The sequence below is a fragment of the Ambystoma mexicanum genome, chromosome 12, assembly GCF_040938575.1.
Source record: "Ambystoma mexicanum isolate Mex_15411 chromosome 12, UKY_AmexF1_1, whole genome shotgun sequence".
Classification (NCBI taxonomy): Eukaryota; Metazoa; Chordata; class Amphibia; order Caudata; family Ambystomatidae; genus Ambystoma; species Ambystoma mexicanum.
Window position 1 is genome coordinate 629,649,147 of NC_090936.1, and position 21,318 is coordinate 629,670,464.

General features: G+C 44.8%; 1 protein-coding gene across 1 annotated transcript in view; it reads right to left on the reverse strand.

Moving 5' to 3' along the window:
- The window catches only part of AASS (aminoadipate-semialdehyde synthase), a 950,357-nt gene that overhangs the window by 703,948 nt on the left and 225,091 nt on the right, over nucleotides 1–21,318 (reverse strand). Inside the window, exon 7 of the mRNA XM_069629092.1 lies at nucleotides 10,653–10,731. Within this exon, the coding sequence (XP_069485193.1) occupies nucleotides 10,653–10,731 (79 nt within the window). The remainder of the gene's footprint in view (nucleotides 1–10,652; nucleotides 10,732–21,318) is intronic.

The following is a 21,318-nucleotide window of genomic DNA, read 5'->3' on the forward strand; positions in this document are numbered from 1 at the left end:
TATCCCCATCAGTAAAGTGCTTCCAATTGAGACTTGCTGCATGGTGATCTTGTTTTTGTAGATAGAAATGATTCACTGCATTAAATGCCCTTCTCACCTGCTCCTGTTCTTCTTAATCGTGAAAACGTGTATAAAAAGGTAACAATTCTTTCTCTGATCTCCAGGCTCATACATGTACTCCTGTTTAGCTTCTTGGGACAGAAAGCAAGACTGTAAAGGCCAAGCAGGAGAAAAAGAGGTGTTGAGGTGTGCCAGTATTGACTGAAGGGTCATGGGTGAGCGAGAGCTTGCAAGAGGGCGAGAGTGTGAGATAGATAGACTAGTCTAATAGTTGGACATGCAACAGTTGCGAGCAGTAGTGGGAGCAAGCAGAGACGTTTTATGGGAAGGCAAAAGGGGCACTTGCCCCGGCCCCCAACTTGAGGGGGCCCCACAAGGCTGCCTGATCTAAACAAGTAAGATTCCATTTGTTGACAGACTTAAACAGCACGCGCTGCCGAGGCTCTAAACCTATTGCCTGTCCGTTCTTCTGCCTGGATCAATTCAACATGTAATGCAGTCTTTGTTCACTGCGGTATACATAGTCAGTGTGCTTGCTACTTCCCAACTCTTGTAGCATTCCTTTCTTACTGTGGGAATTATGTTGATCATGTGCAATCGCCAAAGGTCTAATGCATATTGATAGTTCAGAAGTTGGCTCAGTGTGTTAAGCACTCATTGCAGAGATATGTGTGTATATGCAAGATTAGAATAGCACACTCCTGCAGGGCTTGCTGAGACTTTCCTATGACTGAAGTTTATAAACTTGCCTGCATATGTACTTGGTTTTGCAGCACAACAGGTGCTATTATCAGCAATGTACCTGCACCACACAGGGATTGCTATACAAACTAACATGTCATCGTCATCGTATGATGGTCTAGAAATTGGCTTGTTCAAATGGGGTGTTGTAAAACCTAGGCAATCACCTCCAATGATGAGCTTAAACTGTTATTCCAAGAGGTGAATAAAGTATCCAAATTCAAGACTGTGGAACCAACGTGTTCATGCTTGAATCCTGGATTTGCCAGCAGACGTTACAGTGATCCTGGTCAAATCATCTAATATGTCCTACATCACTATGCTGTCTTCTGTGAGGTTTGCCTTCTCCCATGCTGGTGGCATCTTTTAGCCCATTATGTGATCTTTCTTCTTATGGAGGCCATTTGAGGGGAAGGGGTGGTAGACAGAACTGAGAGGACTAGATGTTGTAGGCCTCGGGCAAGCATATTTTAAGGTCTGCTCATTTGACACAAAAAACTGTTTGTTTTGTTTGTAAAAATTGAATGTTTTTCTGCACGTTTATAAATGACAATTTCACAAGCCAGTGTCCTAGAAGTATTTAAAAATACAACAAAGAAACCCAGGTTAAATCTGTTAGATCACATTGATTGGTATGCTGGCACTTGTATACCTCCCTTGATGGCGAGAATGAAGCTAGAATAATTTCCATTTTGCATAACAGCCTTCTATAACATTTTGTTTTAAAAAATGTGCATGTTTCGTAATGTGATTTGTTTATTTTCCAAGCCAGTTTTATAAAATGAGATTATTTTTGTTCATGGTAAGAACTGGAAAAGAAAGTACTTAAATGCAGAAATTGCAGAGTTGGCACAAATCCCAGCTTCACCCCTTAACCAATGTGTGGTCCCGGGCATCTCATTTAATCTTGTATTGCCTAACCACTGAAAATTTCCAGTGCCTAAAACTTTCAAAGTTATCAGCCCTTCAAAGTGATATCCTTCTCAGGGTATGATCTTCAAAAAAGCCTCACTTATGGCTTCACTGGCTATAGTGTTTCTTCCACTATAATAGTGAGCATTGATATATTGCACACCACAGGCATTTGTTCATTTGACCTTTAATGGCAGCACTATTTGTAAACCATGTCCCACTTCTAATCTCAGTCTGTCTGAATACAGACACCTTCCTGGTGGCTAATAATCTTCATGCGCTATCCATGCTATGGGTAGCTTTCTCTTTTGTTCCAATTGGTCTCCTGTATCCACGCTTGAGCACTTTTGCATTCTGTGAGGCAGCTAGTGTGAGTCTCTGTCTATTCTGGGTTACATGTACCTTTAACATACAGCACTGCATTAATACTACATGCTGTATTACTACCTAGATGCTATTGATAAAAAGACTCACGTACCTATACTAGAACAGAAGTAACCTCTTCGTAGACTGCTAATGTTGGCCTTCAAATACTACTTGTTTTTCAATCTAATTAGAGCAAGAATGAAGTGGGTAAGGGGACTTAAAGGGAGTAAACATGCTTACTTTTGCATGCTGCGAGGCAGCATATCAACCTATAGGTTGTGATCACGACGAGGGGAGTAAAGAGAAGGGTGGCCCAGATATTCTTGATCTCTTAATTCCTTTGGTTTGGTGGAGAGGGACCCCAAAGATGTCCGTGCCCAGGGCCCCAAAAGTGCTTAAGATGGCCCTTGGTGCAAGGTGCGATTCATTGTAGGAAGCCAGGAGAAAGAGTAGCTTGTGTGGCAGTACAGGTTGAGCAGAATGGTAGTCCTGTGTGGCCAGTTGGAGGAATTTACCATCCTCTCTCTAGAGAGGGTGGAGGCACAGGGGACTGCGCTGGTCTGGCCACCAACTGATATGCCTCCAAGAGAGTGAATGGAGCAGATTACCTACACTCGCTCTTCCCTCAGAGACACAGTATGCCCTTCACCCCCCCTCCTCAAATCTATCACTGTCCAGAAAGATGACCCGGGACTACACATCCCAGCATGCCACAACATTGTCAAACTAATGTTAGAGAAGGTGGCATGTTTCCTAAACTTGAATAAGAGAATTACATTGAAAGCTATGAATGCAGGGACCAGTAGTTATGGAGTTGAAACTAAATGCAGTCCTTAAATAGTCTTCAATACAAAAGGAAAGGGGAAATGTGAGTTTGCAGAATGGCGAACATGGACAGAAATTAGCCTGTTAAAACGCCAGAAAAGCATTGTACCTTCAGGTCCAACAGGGGAACGAGGAACAGACTGCTCACGGTCAGGTGAAACTTCCTGCAGCAAGGGAGGTTGGCAAACCAAAGGCTATGGAACACCACAGAGCAATCCCCAAATGCGTCTGCAGATCCAAGAAGGCACTGATGGCCTGGCCCAAGTTTAAAGGCTTGGTGTTCACTGTTGACCAATATGTATATCAATTAAGACCTGACCTATATCAAAACAGTAAGATTTGTAAAATAAAATGTTAAAAAGGGGCAGAACCAATCATACCTAAAACAAGCTGCTCGCTGGAAAAGCAAACCTTGGGCAGTGCAGCGATTTGTACGAACCGCCCATTCTTTCATGTGGGGGAAGCAAGCCACCAGGGATCTGGCTAGTCTGGGCCCAAATCAGATGTGCCTTCCAGAGGCCAGATGAGGTAGTATACCGCCAGCTCGCTGCCTCCCACCCCCTCAAGAGATGCAAAAATGCCTTAACAGATTTTCCATTGCAGATCACAGGGCCGCAGAATCTACCAAGGTGCCAAAAAAAAAAACATTGTCAAAGACCAAACCCCAGAGGAGGTTTCTTGCACAGGTAAAGAAGTATGGTTTTGAAAGCCCATGGAGGTCGCAAGCTTGAATGAAAATAACCTAGAAGCTTACCATCAGGCAAGCAAGCAAACGCAGTCTTTCGGACCAGGACAACTGAAACGCTCGTTTTGGCGGAGCTGAGAAGCAGCATGGAGCCGCTCTCCAAGTTAGGGATAAATCCAAGATGGCGCTAAATTCTGCAGGCAAATTTAAAGCTTTGCAGGCCTACGGTAATGGACGAACGATACTGAAACAAGGGACCAAACCAAAACTCTACTAAGATAGGAGGTGTTTCAGCCTATCCCACTATTATCCAATTAACGAAGAATCAAACATCCATGAAGAAACACCCATCAGGGACAAGAGTGACTACCCAGCCCATAGACAGAGTATACAAAAAGCAAGGCATCACAGATGAAGAGACTCCCTGAGGAGGTAGGCATGCCTTCCTGCGGCACCTTGAAAAAAAAAAAGAGTCAAGATTTGGAATGACCAGACCGGATGGAAGAGGATGCTGTGGAAGAGAATCTGTACTCATGTGGTGAAAGCCAACGTGCAAACCATTTACACCTTGCAGCCCTGGAAGAGAAAGGGATCCACGGGGTATTCTGCAATGATCCCCTACCCACAAGCAATTGGATGGCTTAATTCAGAAGCCATCCAAAACTGGTTCTATGTTATTACGGCCCTGCCGAAAATGTCGAATCGGAAAATACCAAATTCGAAACAGCAGCATGCAGTAATCTCATGGCTCACCTTTGCCTGCATTCCCTCTGCCACCTCTTCACCGTTTAATAATGCGCACGGCACACTTTTAATCCTCTTTGCCTCGGCTCTCTCCCGCACAAACCCCACTCCTCTTGTTCGGCATTCTGGCATTCAACATTTTTGTCCATGCCAAAGGCTGTGTAAACGTGCGTTCAGCATTTTTTGGGGGGCGTTTTTGGGCATTTCCCCACCCCCAACCATGAGATGTGAGAAAGAACTTGTGGCAAGATGGTTGATGAATATCAGTTGCCTGACAAGGACACTGATAAAGTGGGGGTGGGGGAATACCACTTACCAAAAAGTGTAAAAAACAGGGTCCAAGGCAGAGCTATGTGAAACCAGTTGTGAAGCAAAGGTCCAAAAGGGACCAGTTGCCAACCTAATGTTGAGAAGGGACTTATTGTGAACCTGTGTTGTGAAGTTAAGGTCCAGGAAGGACCTACCAAGAATGCACAGGGCTAGGAGACGCCCATTATCAACAATGGCAAGGCTGGGGAAAGCCCAATAAGCGAGAGAGTGAGAGAAGTTTGAGAGCCCAAACTCCTGACAGGATGTGTGAAGACATCCATGTAAGTATAGAGGCCAAAGTGAAAAGGATCCGGACTTAAACAGTTTAAGGCCTTGCCGAATGGATCACTCTCATTGTAGCTCAGTTTTGGGATAGACTTCAAGAGCAGATTAAAGACTTATTTTAGGCCAGTCACTAGAACCATTGTCTTATTAAAATAGAGGAAGCCAGAGAGCTACAGGACTCAATAAGATTAGAATTTAAACTTTCATTGGCCATCACCTTTGAAATTCTCTGTTGGAGGTTACAGCATCACAAGGCAATGACATTTAGTTTAGAGACTGGGTGCCAAGATACCTGAAGAAAGAACCCACGTTTGTGCTGAGAGTTCTCATACAATATTTTGTCTAGGACATATCCCACTTAGTTATTACCCCTTTAAGCATGTATCCAACGTAGAAATCTCTGGCTAAGGAAAATGTTTTTTTGTGATCTGGAGCATTGTGTTAGAATTTTCATTTACTCGCTATCTGTGAAAGGATTCAAAGAAGCAGAGGTTGTGGCAAGACCCAAGAGAAACATGAGCAGATTGGAGGTTGTAGGGTGACCTGAGAAGATTGATGGGTTGAGTGGAACCAGAGGTCATTGAGAGGGCCACAGAACCTGTGCTGACCAGAACGGTAGAGATTACAAAACAGCAAGTAGCGTGAGCAGCAGAAATGCATCTGCTATACATTAGTTTTCTACAATAGGGATCGTCTTCCAAAGTATAGGTTTCTGAACAATTCTGTTGGCCATACTTGGGAACTTCTGTCCTAGTATAGGGTTAGCCCAGAGGCTAAAAGGAATCAAAGTTGAGGCTTTACCTTTCAGTTGGTGGGATAGGGTTGATAACCTGACCTTGTCAAGAGGGAATGGGGAATCCTCTCAGCTTGTGGTGGGAGGCCTACTAGGGTGGAAGCCAGAGCCAATCCTACCGCAGATGGGGAAGTTGGGAGTTGGGAGAACCCCAGTGCTTGCCCCCACTCCAAGTGCCTGGGCAGTATCATTGTCATCACCCATATCTCTTCATAAAGATACTGGCCAGTTTCTTTTTACTAGCAACCTAAAACATCCATCAGTGGTCTAAGTGGACAAAAGACCAACAGAGCCTCCAGATAGGCTGCTACAGTCACAAGATCTGCTTGAACATTGTGGGAAGAGAACCACTATGCAGAGCAATAGGGACCATATCCTGCTTCCAAGAATGTGGCGTGCCGCCAGCTGACACCAGCGTATGCAGCGAGCAAGCAGCTGAAGCAGGAATCTCTAACCCGGGCTGTTTCAAACATGCTGTGGAGCGGCTCTCTGGCATGAAACTCAGAAACCAGAAAAAAAAAAAAAATAGCTTGCACTCAGCGGCAGGTGGGCTCCACGAAACGAACCACAACATTCTCCAAGGTGGGCAACTATTACCCACCTTAGAAGACCGTGAGGAAAAAAGGGGTGGGGTTTAGCCCCCTTTTCATGTATTCGGACATTGGTAACCTCAAGGATGGGGACGACCAGGGCGAGATTAACCCGCGGAAGAGGACCAATGGGACAAGGAGGGGGAAGATAAATATGGGGACATAAAGCAGGAAGCTGGAGGTTTGGGCGAGGTCGGGAGGAGGAGGTGGCAACAGACCAAGAGACCAGAAGGAAGGACAGCGGACAGGAGCATGGAGGCGGTTTGCAGAGAAGGTGAGGCATTTGTTGGTGAGAGCAGGTGGTACAGTGTTGGGAGTGTGCGTGTAAGGTGACAGAGGGTTACTGTATGTGGAGAGGGTCAGTGAAAGGTGATAGAGTGAAAGGTGGGATGGAGTATTAGCCCGAGAGGGAAGAGTAGTAGCAGAGTCGAAAGGTGAAAGTAGCAGTGTAGAGAGGAGTAGAAGAATGGAGGGTAGTAGTAGAGTAGAGGGGAGGGCAGCAAGAGAGAGTAGGAAGGAGTAACTTCAGAGGGTGGAGGTAGATTGTAGATCGAAGAAAACATCGGCGGGACAGAGGAGGAAGATGTAGGCGGGGAGAGAAGGTGAGTTGAGTCGGAGGGAGGAGAGATGCAGTAGGAGGGTATAGTTGATAGCCACAGGGAGATGAACATTAGAATATAAAGGAATGTAAAAGAAAGGTGATAGATTGTGTCTTGAGTGTCTGGAAGTCAAATCCCTGTATCCACTTGGAATAAACCCCTCAGATAAGAGTAGGTCACACCCGGGAAATCCTAAAGGGAGGTTAGATAGATTAGGCAATCGCCTTTAGGCCCCACTAATAGAAAAGCGGAAACTAGACAGTAGGGGTAAACAAGCAGAAGATACTAACGTGGGCATCTGCGACACTCGATGTCATCTTTGGACTTTGGTTATTAGAATACAGGTTTCCCTGGTGGCATAGAGACTTGTAAGAGTAGGTTCAGGACTTGTGTTACAAGACAAGATTACGCTGAGGAGCAGGGAGCATCTGGAAAATCCTGCTTTAAGTTATCCCATTCTTGACGCTATTTAATTAAGGGTTTCCTTATTTCTAGAATACTTGCTAGCTCCCATAGACATTCTCCCAACCCAAGACCTTACAAAGGCGTGTGGGAGCCCCCCCTACTGAGAATGAACATGGGCCAAACGCCCTATTCTATAAAATGTATTCGATTCAGGACAGTCTACAACCACGTTTTAGCTCACTGAACCCTTCACAGGGGAGAAATATCCATTTGCATATCAGTCTTTGTCCCACCCACAAGGACAGTCCAGCACCGAAATGCTAGTCAATTCTACTCTGAACAAAAGTACCATCAGCAACCCCAGACACGTGTTTCAGCATATCGGGCCTCATCAGCAGTGAGATGAAGCGGAGCCTCTCTAAGAGACAGAGAGCAAGGGGTCCACGTCTGGATTACACAGGGTGAAACCCCAAGTTTTGCAAAGTTACAAAGGAGTGTGGGAGCTCCTCTACTGAGAACAAACATTAGTCAAATACCCTGTTCTATGGAATTTCTTCCACTCAGGTGAATCTACAACCACGTTTTAGCTCACTGGCCCATGTTCGTTCTCAGTAGAGGTGCTCCCACAATCCTTTCAAATCCAAAACCTTGTATTGCTACTTTGAATAAAAAGATTTCCTGTTTAACAACTCTGATCTTCATTTTCTCGCCACTGTCACACCTCAGCTGTTGGATGGCTTGGTGTGATCCGTGATTGAGGGATTTAAGAATGAGGGGGGTAATCATGCCTAAACTTGACTCTACAATTCAATGGAGTTGGCAGGAGGTGAAGCCAGAGCTGGTTGAGCATGCAAGTAGATGCAGATGAAAGTTTAGGGATTGCAGCAAGAAGTTGAACATCAAGGTGTTCAAAAGAAGAAGGGAGAAAGTCGGAGAGGCAGCAAGGAATCTGGGCAGATGCGTTTGCTTTTGTGGTTAGGAGTCCAACACCATCACCATTGATAAATAGGAGAGGGGGTGAGGAAAAGTAGCACGGTCAATGTGCATGGGTTTATCGGGGTGAAGCGGTTTTCAGTGAGAGCCATCCCTGAAAGATAGGGACAGTGGGAGTGAAATGGCCAGTAAGAAAGGAGATTCCAGGCATTCCAAATGGTGGTGTGTGAGGACCAGGACATGATAAAGGGAGGAGGGGGTACTCCTTGAGGAAGACATGTGGGGGAGGATAATTTCAATAAAGTAGCATGAGGGGCAAGTGGGGGGGGGGGGGGGAGACCAAGGAGCAGTTAGGAGAGGGACCCTCAAGGAAGGCCAAGGAGTAGAGGCTGGTTAGGATGTGGCTATGTAAAAGCATAGTGTAACTGAACAGCAGAGGACAATGGACGTATATTGGCAGGTAAAAAGATACAGGTTTAGAGGAGTAGTACATAGGAGCACCGAAGAGGAGCAAACAGCAGGGGGGTGTGCCCCTTTTTCTTTGTCTGCCTTTCTCCAGAGAGCAATGTAGGTCCATGATGGCCTGTGGAGGGCAGAGGGCCCCACAAAGGTCCTTTATGACACAAGCACTCCCAAAGTGTCACTGCCTCAACTTCTCTTTTGCTACTTTTGGCCTTTGGGCATGGACACCATGGCTTAGCATCCTGGATTAATAGTCTGTAACCTGTGGTTATAAAGCGGTTTTCAATTAGAAAGATGCTGTCTTGGACTAATGGAAGTTGTACTTCAAAACATCTGCAAGGCCAAAGTTTGGTAGAAAAACGAAATAAGGAGAGATGAGTGATTTTGTAAGACTCTATAGGAGGCAATTCTGTCCAATATGAAACTGCTGCAGCCCCATTGGTCTTGCAGGGAGAGGGGAGCCGAGTTTCTGAACCAGGACCTTCAAGAGGTGGTCAGGGGTCCACTGAAATTACAGGATGCAGCAGAGAAAATGGCGTACAAAAGTGGTATCACAATTTACGGTCATGTGAGGCAATCATATGATCCTCAGGGAGCCTCTGAAAACTTACCTCAGGGAATGCCAATAATGCGTGAGACCGTCAACATGAACATCTGGTGTGAAGTCTGGCTCGTGCCAAGAAGGCAGGCATGAGCGTGTATGGTTGATTACAGTTACAACATCACTGTACATAGAAACCACAACCTTAGCAACTTTACTTCAACCCCAATGTTTCTCCCAATACTTTGCAACAGGTCTGCCATAATACTAGAACTTTTCACTCGGAATTTAACTTTAAACTTTCAAAACAAATCGAGCCTGGACCTACTCCAATCCCCTACCAAGGTCCCATTACTAAGTTTCATTTTAAGAAATAATTATATTGCAGATTCTATGAGAACACATTTCACCAGTCTTAAGCTCTACCATTTGGCCTCCTCACAGAATACACCGATGCTGGACTTCTATGCATTCGAAAAATGAAGACAAAAAGCGGGCATCTTTGCAGCAAGCTGTGGGACTCGCTCCACTGTCTCAATCAGCTCGGATCAAACCTCCGGTTCAGAAACAAGCTCAAAATCTGGCCACCCCTTCTGCTAATCTTGCGTTCGTGCCCAGAGGCCGCCAGTGGCATGCAGCGTGCAACACGAATAACACGCTTACTGCATGCTGTACCCTGTAAGCGTTTCATGCTCAAATAGAAGGCTCCGTTCTGAAAGCACCCGGCATACACACGCCTCTCAGAGATTATAGAGATATAGTGTAAAACTTCCCAAACTGGATTACCACACATTAGAATTCCATCCAGATGCGCCCAAATCTGTGAAATCATTCCGAGGAGGCAGGCCTTCTCATTCTAGATGTAACACTTCCGCCCCCACGGAGACAAAAAACGCGCAACGCTCTGCGCACCACACATGGCAAAGACTCATCAATGAACCAACTGCATTGGACTGGACTAGCAGGAATAGCAAAACTACAACTGTGGCCAAAGACTACGTTTCCCAAAAATCGCGTGCAAGGAAAAAGTCACATGCAGCCACTGGACCGGCCATTTTAAGCTGTATTTACATCATCCACTGTCCCGTTCAGGAAAAAGGGCATTGCAGGGAAACACACAATGTAAAGCACCAGATGAGTAATACTCTGTTGGAGAGATAACCAGAGTCCCTTTGTAGGGGCGGTGTACAGCGGAGGAGTTAGTGAGGGGCAGTGAGAGAAATCAGGAAGGGAACTGTCAAGAGAAGGCTGGGAGCCAGCGCTCTGATTTCCATATACATCAGTACAGAAAGAGATCGTGTCAACGTGCAAACCTGTGTAATGCAGGGTGCAATATTTCTGCAGGATGGCTGCATGCATGCAAAGCTTAAAAGACAGACACGTGTGTGATGAGTGGCATTACCTCCAGTTTTTGATACTTCTTTCAGTTCGTGTGGTTCCACCAACTCACAGGGCAGCTCTTTAAACATTTCTTGGGCACCCTATATACACACAACAGAAAAAAATGGCGTTAGAGTCACATAACAGAAGAAAACAAAAAAGATTGGACAGCTATAAGGTGGAGAATCAGCTGACGCTCCAAGGTTTTAAACCGCAGACAGTTATATCACAATGTCCATGCGAGACTGCCTTGGTGGACCATTTACACTCCTGCTTTCCATTGGGATTCAATGAGGGCACGGACTGGAATGTTTGCCTTTTGAAATAATTGGTATATGGCAGGCATTATAAAAACTTGTCTTTGTATCTGTATGGGGTACTACTATTCCCACTTTGTTAGTTTGATTTGATGCTTAGGTTTTAAAAAAATAAAACATTTTATGCAAAGCTTCGTTTTTCTAACATTCGTAGATGTTGTTTTTTCCTGTATTGTTTTATGTACCTTCATTTTAATATGTAGATGAGCGATTCTGATTGGATTGGTTGATTAGTTATGGGTGTTTTGTAATGCATTTGTCATGTATTTATTGTACTTTTGTCATACACTCCAATTGGTATCGATGTTCTGTTAACGCACATTCAGTTGCTCCATCACCTTGTGGTTATCGTTAAGTTGAAGGTCATGCCTGTGGCAGCTGCGTGGTGATGCCATCACGTACGCCACGAATTCCATTGCATCATGGTTGCGGCTATGGCGTCACTCCCCCTACCCCCCCCCCCCCTTATAGACAGCATCTCGGGCACGGATGGTGGTTTCTCCTCCAGAAGATATTCATGAAACGGCCAAATTACAGCGTCTATGAGAAAAAAAAAATGTGATCTCCTATGCACTGATATTCATGTTGTAAAATCCGTTATTATGACTTTTTATGTGGGTCTTCAATATTCTTTAAGGGCAGCTTCATTTAATATTTCCATTTTATTCTCTCCTTCTAGACCATTTGATGAAGAGGTATTTAATTCCGTGAAGACGCTAATTCGTTTGTTGTGGACTTCATGATGTTGAGTCTTCGGCAGAATAATGAAATAAATAGATAAAATCAAACTCATATTTGGATATTTTGCAGCAGGAATTTGAGTGCAAGTAACGGGAGCAATACTTTGATTTCTTATTTCATGATCTCAAGTGGAGCACTTGTCAGCAATGGCCACAGGTCAACAGCGTGGTGGTTCTGAACAGCATGTTACAGGCAGAATAGGGTTCCATGGGCTTGCTTAGCTCCCCTAATGGTAGCACTGGCTGAAAACAAGCCTAAGCTTTCAGGAGTAGAACTAGGTGGACGAGATAGGGGTCACAGTTATCACTTCAACTAAAGAAACATGTACACAAGGATATAAAAAACACATTTTTGTAAAAGATAAGTGAAAGCGTTATCCATTGTCAAGGAGAAGGTATAAAAAGATTAAATGTCAAGTTTTTGTATTCAACGGATTTTTGGCTCATGACTGCCAGTGTTAGGGCCCACTGTGGGGTCCCATTTAATAACCGGCGTACTGGGTTGTGTGGTATGTTAGAATAAGGAGACAGACACAGAAGCATTTGGAAAAATCGGTCTGTTTATTCAGAGAAATCCTTTCTGTCCCTAACGGATGGAGCTCTACCCTAAAGAAAAGTCTAAAACGGTGCTCCTCAGGATGCCCAACAACGTAATGTTCGTCCGTCATCCAGCCACCTAATCTACCCTGATTCTTTTTGTATTAGTGGGGGACAGGAAACTAACCAACGGAACACAAAGCTATGGCTTCTTTCCCAAGGTTTGCTGGCTGGTTGGCTTTTGACCCACTGTTTGGTTCTTTCCTTGAAAAAGAGTCCTGGGCCCAGTGGTTTACCCAGAAAAATAATGTCTTTCACATCCCCCTTTCCTGGGTTGATAGTTCACTTTAACCAATAGATACCCCTAGGACGAGTACGTCTTGTACCTGGTCACTTCCAGGCTTATATGTGAAGTATTCCAACACTGCCCTCACCACTCATCCTCATGTTAACCCCTCCCTGCTCTCAGATTTTACTCCCCGAGTTTGGGTCTTCCTCTTTCTTGCCGACCTCAAGGCTGGTTTACTTTTGTCACCACCTTGGGGTCGTTTGTTGCTTACTCCGGCTTGGGGTCCTCCCATTCTCATCCTACCATGGGGTTGTGTGGTGCTCATCAGTGTGTCACCCTGCCTTGGGGTTTTCAGTCTTTCACCCTCTTTTGGGGTCATATGGTTTTCATGACGCTTTGGGGATGTAGGATTCTCAACCCGCCTTGAGGTTGTCAGGCTTCAACCCTGATTTGTGTAACAATGTCGTATTGTCATCAACACACCTGAGCCAGCAGGTAAGTTATATGGGTTTATTAGTTACATATGCAGCAGGAAACACCGGCACATCCTTGCCAGCCAGCTATCTATCTCCAACTGTCCCCCATGGAACACACATTCAGATGGCAACACTCTAAGCACAGTGACCTCACCACATTCCACTGACATCACCACTGCAGGGAAGACACAGGAGAGAAGACACTCATAACAATTTGCGATCGTGAGACTTGGTCGTGTCGCCCACCTCCCGCCTCCCTTGAGCAACCGCGTACCTTTTGCCTTCAAGCTGTGCCCCTCTGCTCGGGCCTGTTGGGGAGGGGGGGGGGAGGCATCCTGGTCCGCCGCCTTCCTTCTGATGTGTCGGAGTGAGGGCTCCCTTCCTGCCAGCTCTTAGTGGGATTGTGGCGGTGGCTCTGCATTTTCTCCCAGTCCTTGCTGCCCTGTGTCTCCAGCTCCCTTTGCTGGGTTGCCTGCTTTGGACATCTTTCTCCTTTGCTGAGGTTCATCAGTCGAGTGTTCTGCTGGCTCAACCGCAGGTCTAAGCAGCACATCTGGTGCCGGAGTCTCTGTCCAGGCCACACCTCCCAGGTGGAGGGTTCTCTTGTGTGGCTCCACAGACCTCTCTCAGGCCTCAACAGACAGTATGGAAGGGTGCTTCTTCCCGGTGGTAGCAAGGGGGAGATCTTACATCTTGTTTTCCAGGTCAACTTTAGTACGGTGCCTTAAGAGGGTCAAACACCATACCAACCTTTTACATTGGTCACTCTATGTAAACAACAAACGTATGGGATTCTGGAGACAAGGAAGAATAACCCATTTCCTTATCTAGGGTTTTCCTGTGCTCCAAGCGTGGGGAGCGGTGGAGGATTAATTCCCAGTGTGACCCCGCTTGGAGTGTCCTCTAGGGGGTGTTAAGCTTAGCAGGCTCACCTGCCTAGTCCCAAAGGGTGGCTCCTTATTGGGGACAGGGGTCAAACCTCCTGGATTCATTGCATTTGGTAAAATTAAATGTCAGTGATGGCACAAACACAAAGTAGGATGGACTATTTTCTGCTCAACATTGTTAAAGTATCTCACAGGAGTCAACTGGAATGAAAAACGGACTTACGATTTGTCGAGCAGAAGCAGGATTGTTTGTGATGGGAAAGGACCCATCAGTCTGAACCAATTGATTGCCTGTGGAGTTAAGCATGCGATATCCATTCGAGATGGTCCATCTAGAATTTTCAGAAGTCAAAGGTTTAGATACTTTATGGTCAGTGATCTTTGATCTTGAACGGAGCAGCAAAATGCTCAGGCTCAGAGGCTGTAGGAGCTCTAACGTTATAGTGGCATGAAAGTGGATTTTCCAAGTGAAAGAGCAGCTTAGTGGTGAAATATAAAAGCTAGAGTATGCTGCAGACTTGTTGAGTTCGATCGAAAAGCTGCTCCAATAAGGGAAAGTTTCAGGTGGACTCCAGTTGCAGCACTTTTGGTGAGGAGATACTCTTGAGAGGGCAGGCAAGTAGCTGGTTTGAGGTTCACTATATTAGGCGGCTGCAGGTAGGCCTCTAATTTGGGGCAAATATAGCAAGTGTTGCAACATGGAAAAAATAGGCTGGCAAAATGTCCTCCACAAATGCAAATGTTTGCAAAGATAAAGATATCATTTGCATTTTGTTCGTCAGCAGCTTCACTGTAGTTGCTCTGTCTTCTTGTGATGTTTAATCTGGCACCGAGGTGTGATGTTTAATCTGGCACTGATGAGAGTTTAACATTAGTACTGTCTGCAAACATTTTTGCAATTCTTATTTTTATAGAGACATATCATTTGTACTTTTCTCATGACCAAGTTCCCTGGTTACTGGGTCTTCTTGTTGCATAATATCCGGCACAAATGATGAGAAGTGATCATATACGGTTACCTGCAATTCTTTAGCAATATCATTATCATCAAGAGCCATTGCACTGGTAGGGTTAGATACACATTTTGCATTGTTTATTCAGAAAACAAAGTCAATCTCCATGGTTACTACCCAACACTTAGGACTGCGGTTGATAAAGGGCAGGACTAATATTAATTTATTTTACATGAGCGTTTGCTCAGTGCTGGCAGTACCCAGTGGGTCTCAGAGAAGCTTACAACAGTCAAATGTTCAAAAGGTGGGAGGTAAAACAGAAGTAAAAACATTCTTTCAGGACAGTATAGGAAGATAGGACAGCTACACGGTTTGAGTAATAAGCAATGGCAAGACCAATAGGACTGGCTTTCATATACTAAAAATCGTTTGTCTTCTGAGCATTAAGATATGTTCTCTGTATTGCTTTGCAAGTCATTGTGGGAAGAGGGTGCTACACTCGTTACAAATGTGACTTGCTTCATCAATAATAGTAATGCATTTGGTCTGATCAGCCAAGTGTCCTCGGTTTCTCTGTTTTTAGCGTGCTTCCAATTCTTGTCATTTGCCCAGGATAATAAATTGGTCAAGTGGAAAAGATGGACGATATTGATTTCCAATATAACAAACAATTTGGTGAAGCTGAGGACTTACTCCACTAGATAACATCTATGCGTCGGGCAGGCATTGAGCCTTCACAAGTCAATATAGTACCCTGTATTTTATTTTATTGTTTTTTTTTATAAACACGCTTAATACCAGAGTTCGGTTTCTACGCATGGATCCGGGATTCGAGCCTCTGTTGCTCTGCGTGGTCTTGTTTGCAAGACCAGCGGATTGCCCCTGTGCTATCCTACCTTCACAGTATGTTGGGTTCCGGTCAGATTTTTGTTATAGTGCTTACTGCCCAACATATAGCATGTTTATAAGTGCCCCTGCAATATGACAGAAAAGGAAACCGAGCTATTAAGGGAGACACTGCTTGGCAAGGTTGGGTAGCCAAGATTGATTTATCAAAGAACATTCAATGTTGGGTCATACCTAGGGCCAAAGCTGGCACACAGGGTTGTGGCTTTTAGATTTTTATTCCATTATCTTGTATCCCCCCCCCTGTATCATTAGAGAAGATAACCAACCACATGCACGTCTGCCTATTGTCCTATTTTCATGGGAACGCAAGCCACCCAAAGTCAAAGCCAGTGTCATGGCAGCACATTTTGCACACAGCATTTTGGACAATCACGATTGTGGTTCCTCTATGTAGGTACATCTGGACAGAACATGTGTTTATTAATTATTTTAACACACCCAACAATATGTGCATAAGTAATCAGAGGTTGATTATATCAATCAATGTGTTGCTGCCAAGAGCTAGGCACCTCCTGCCCTAACCTCCACCCCATCTTTCTTCCCTCCCTAATCCGGAACTCAGCTGCATGCATGGCACAAAAGCATGACCCCTATTCAGCTGGAAGTGGACGAATCACTTCACTCTCGTTGTATAGTCCAGACTTTGTCACTCTCATAAATGTTCTGCATTTCGTAGGCGGTCTTCATCTAATTCCAGAATTTAGCCCAGTCGCAGGGAAGGTACCCTGCTCATAGGTACTGCCTTCAGGGTAAAAGATAAACCAATATGGAGAGTAGAGCACTAGTTTGGGGGTGGTAGAATTGGTGGAGGGAGTGGGTCATCCAATTGTGAGAGCTGTGGCTTCTGCAGGGCTCATTAGCAATAGGGCATCATGCACAACAACACTACAGATGGCGTAACTAGCCCAGATCAGTCTACCTACAGAAGCTAGAAATCTAATTGTATCTGGAGAATAGCTCGGGGGAACATGCTCGCCTTGGAAGCAAGATGACACAGAACAACGCAGGTTCGATCCCCGGGTCCGTGCTTAGAAACCTCTGGGTAGTTAAAGCGTTATAAATAACCAATTAAAATTGGCAGGTACTGGCAGCCTACCTACTTTTTAAACTGGCAAAATTAGATTTTCAACTTGCAAACAGCCACTTGTCAACCTTAAATTCTGTAGGTGTTCAGGTTTTGTGAGAGCTCAGTGCTCTCAGTATTTATGGTTGTCAGCGTGATGAATTGTTCCCATCAAGGCATATGTTGGCTACAAAGGTTGAGATTTCAATAATGCGGGTCACACAGAGTAAATGGAAGTTAGCACAGTCATTGCATCCCTCTGAAAACTGGGCCTCCCGCTCCCACAGGTCTTGGAAAGAGCTTGGCCATCAGAAGGCTACTGGTTGCAGCTTCGATGTCGATCTGAGTCACCCTGAAGAAACGGTCCGACATGGGACACAGCTGGCAAGTATGTGATACTGCCCCAGCTTTCACAGGTATATCAGGTGTTTGCTCTAACCCGGACTACAAGGGTTATTCCATAGTGGTTCCTAGTTCAGTCTGTGCAATAATTGAGTGCATTCATTGTGCATGCGCGTGATCAATTGGGTTTTTCAGCCCAGACTTAAATCCTTGTGAGCTGAGGTTTCTTTTCATTTTCCCCATGTTCATTCGCTCAGTTTAACCCGTTAGCCTTTGGGCTGGTCGAGTGGAGGTCTTTACTACAAGTGTGGAAGAGGTTATGTCAAATCTTCTTTCAATGATTAAGACGTTTAAAATTATGAGCCAACGTCGAAACCGGTCGGTATATTTAGAAGTAGCTGGAAGACAACACCAACTTGATTCATTTTCTCCAACTGGCTACACTTTTTTTTATTTTATTGGATTAAATATTGTATTTGGGATTGTGTTTATGTAAACTTGCACTTTCTCTTTGTCCATTTGGGTTCGGCTCACTGGATTAGCTCCTATTGTATATGTTGTGGATGTTATGTTCATGTAGGTAGTTCTATTTAGTTAGATCTGTGATTAGCTTTGCAAGTGTTTTTATGCATGTTTTATTATTACTGTAGGTACTGAGGATGCAATACATGTTGGTGTGAGGGTCAGATTTAGTTTGGACACAAGGTCATCCTGCTTTAGTTTGATAGGAAGGGACATTTGCTTTAGGATAGGGAAAGTTATGCCTTTATCCAAACCCTTTTCTGTTACTAAAATGACTATGTTCAGACTATTACCACTGTGTGCCAAATAATGATTCACAAAATGTTTGGAAAGAGTTAATAGACGCCCTAGTAAAGTTTACCAAGCACAAGGAGGGGAGACTTATGTGGGACTTGTGTACCGGGAAAATTTGAGGCATGTGGGCAATGTAAAGGGTGATGTCTATTTATCACTCGCAGAGGTGATAAAAGCCACACAAAATGCACAAAGAAGACGTGTCCCTGGCAGTGACGGAATACTGGTCGGGTTTTATCAAGACAAGTGTGAAATGTGGCGTCCAATTTAACAATGTTGTTTAATGCGATATTCAGCACAAACTCCATACCAAGGGAATGGCGAAGAGCAATCATTTTCCAAATTTGTTAAAAAGGTTGCAGAAAAAGCCCACAATCATATCGGTCTATATCGCCTTTGAATACCAGCTTTAAAATGTTTGGGAAGTACCTACTCTCCAAACTGGAAGAGTGGGTTAGAACTTATGAAATCCTATCCCCAATACAATTGGGTTTTAGGCCAAAACTAGGGACAATGTAACAGTGTTTAAATTTGTACATGAAAATTGCCCATTCCCCGAGCATTAAACAATAACCAATCTATCTAGCATTTAGGACCGAGTTCTGCTTTCGATAAAGTTAATCGGAATAAATTGTGGCACTCGCTCAGGTCATAATTTCCCAGCTATCATCTTGGACATCTTGGGGGTCCTGCATTTCTTTTAAAATATTTTTATTGGCATTTATGATTTACATATAATTGCATCGTATTTGCCACATTTAATTGTTAATGATTGTATTGCATTCAGAATGAAACAAACGATCAATACTACAACAACAAACTTTCTTCACATCTGCAGGTACATTTGTGATATAGATCAACATACGCAATGTGGTGCACTGTATATCACATGCCCCGAGGGGCCTGATCATGAGGGCGGGAGTGCTGATGCTCCCCAGTCTACTCCGACCTCTGTATCCTGACAGAGCATTTTCAAATAAACCACTATGAATACAATGCGATCTATCATCTGATGGGTGCAACATGTCCCAGATCAATGTTTTCCATGCTTCATATGCAGGGCTTGCGTCACCCCCTGCTCTGGACACTCCACATCCCCACACTCTGGTTTCTGCCTCCGCCCAGTGTTCTACCTCTTTTAGCCATCTGGTGTATTGTGTGCCCACTGGTGCTTTCCATGCCATTGCAATGGACCGTTTAGCTAATATGTATACCATGTCCATAAATTTATCAACATGTCTAAGCTTGCTTATTCTCGGGTAGGCTCCTAACAAGCATTCCATTGGTGTCCAGTTCTACCTTACTATCCCAGCATCTCTGCCTGCTTGTTCTATTTTGGCCCAGAAATGTTGTACATGTGCAGCATCCCTGCTTCGCCCGAGCCACACGAGGGGCATAGTGGACGTGCTTTATTGCTAAAGCTAGCTATCCTACTTGGCATCATGTCCATTCGGTACAGGACATTCAACTGTATCAGCCTGAACCTGGCGTTTCTAGACATCTCCCGAGGGTACATCAGTATCCTCTCTCATTCTCTTTCGGTTATTTTCATCCCCAGGTCCTCTTCCCATCTTTGTTTCAATGTTTCGTTTTTGGGGTTTGGTCTATCTAGCAACTGGCCATACACCCTAGACACAGATCTCCAACCCTCCCCCAGGTTGTGTATCGGAGTCAGCAGGGTGTCTGCTGACGGTTCCTCAGGCCAACTCTCCCATTTCTCCTTAGCCACCATCCTGATTCTCTGGTACCATAAGAACTGTCTGCTGGGAACACCCTCTTTTGCCCCCCCCACAGATTCAAATTCCTTAAAAGTGCCCTCTTCATACATATCTCCCCAGGTGTAAATGCCATATAATTCCCAGCACCGTATGCTAGTTAGGTCCGGTCTGGTCCTGCAAATATCAGCCGCTATTGGGGTATCTGGTGAATAAGGGTGTCTGCAGCCCAATAACCTCCGAGTCCTCTTCCACATCTGCCTTTCCAGTTCTACTATCATTGGTGCTTTGCCCAAGCATCCGAGTGGGAACCACAATATTTCTTTTAAATGCACTATTGTCACAGCTGTTTAATCAGCCTCATTTCCGTAGTAGTCTCGTCTGCAAGCCACTTGGCCACGAAGCTGAGTTGTGCTGCCAGGTAGTATCATTCCATATCTGGTAGTTGTAACCCCCTCCTTTCCTGTATGGCAGGGTCAGTTTGACCAGGGATAGTTTGTGTCTGGTAGGCCCCCATAGAAACTCGCTCAGTATTACCTCTAGTAGACGAAAGAATTATGTTTTGATTTAGCAATGGATGTTCTGGAAGTAATTTAAGAACCTTGGTAGTACTAACATTTTGACAATAGCAACCCTGTCCAGCATTGATAGTGGCAGTGTAGGCCAGAACTTCATGGATTTCCTCAAACTCTTCACCACTGTCTGTTGCTCTCATGCATCAGTGCAGGTGTGTGCCAAACATTCCCTTAATATCTGAGCGAGTTCAGCTGCCTGTGGATCCCTACATTCGGGCGGTCTTCCTCCTACTTGTTTGCCAGTCCAGCCACAGGGTATATGCAAGATTGTTCTTTGCTGAAGCCAATACCAGACACTTACGCAAAATGTCCTAGTATGTATAGGATTACTGGGACATTAAGGTGTGTATCTCTTACATACAGTAGTACATCATCAGCATACACGGATACCACATGGTACATGCCACCAACTATAATACCCGCATCAGAAAATTGCTTCCTAAGAAATATAGCAATTGGCTTGAGTCCCATCGGCGACAAGGGACAGCCTTGTCTGGTACTCCTCTGTATGTCCCACGCCGCCGACACGGTCCTTCTGGTTTTCACCCTTGCTACTGGTGCCTCAAAGTAGTTTTACCCATTTCATGAAATGATCCCCAAACCCAAACTCTCAAGACAGCAGTTAACCATTCCCAGTAAATCGAGTCAAACACTTTCATGATATCCAAAGAGACTATCGCATAATGATCCTGCAGGTCTGCTATGTGCGCCACAATATGCTGCAGTCACCTCAGGTTTACAGTCATGTTTCGGCCTGGGATAAACCCGTTTTGATCTTCATGCACTATAGTCCCGATGACCTTCGACAGTTGTTTAGCCAATACAGTGGTCCGGATCTTGACGTTGTAATTTAGCATTGCCAGCGGTCTGTGCAAGCCGCATTCATCTAGAGGTTTTCCCAGTTTGGATATTGGGATAATCAAGGTTTCCCTCATGCTGCCAGGAAGAGCTCCCTTTTCGTATGCCTCCTTAAACACCTCATGCAGGATCGGAACCAGTTCCAAGCCGTATGTCTTCTAGAATTCTGCGGGTAGTCCATCACTTCCCGGAGTCTTACTGGTTGTCAAGG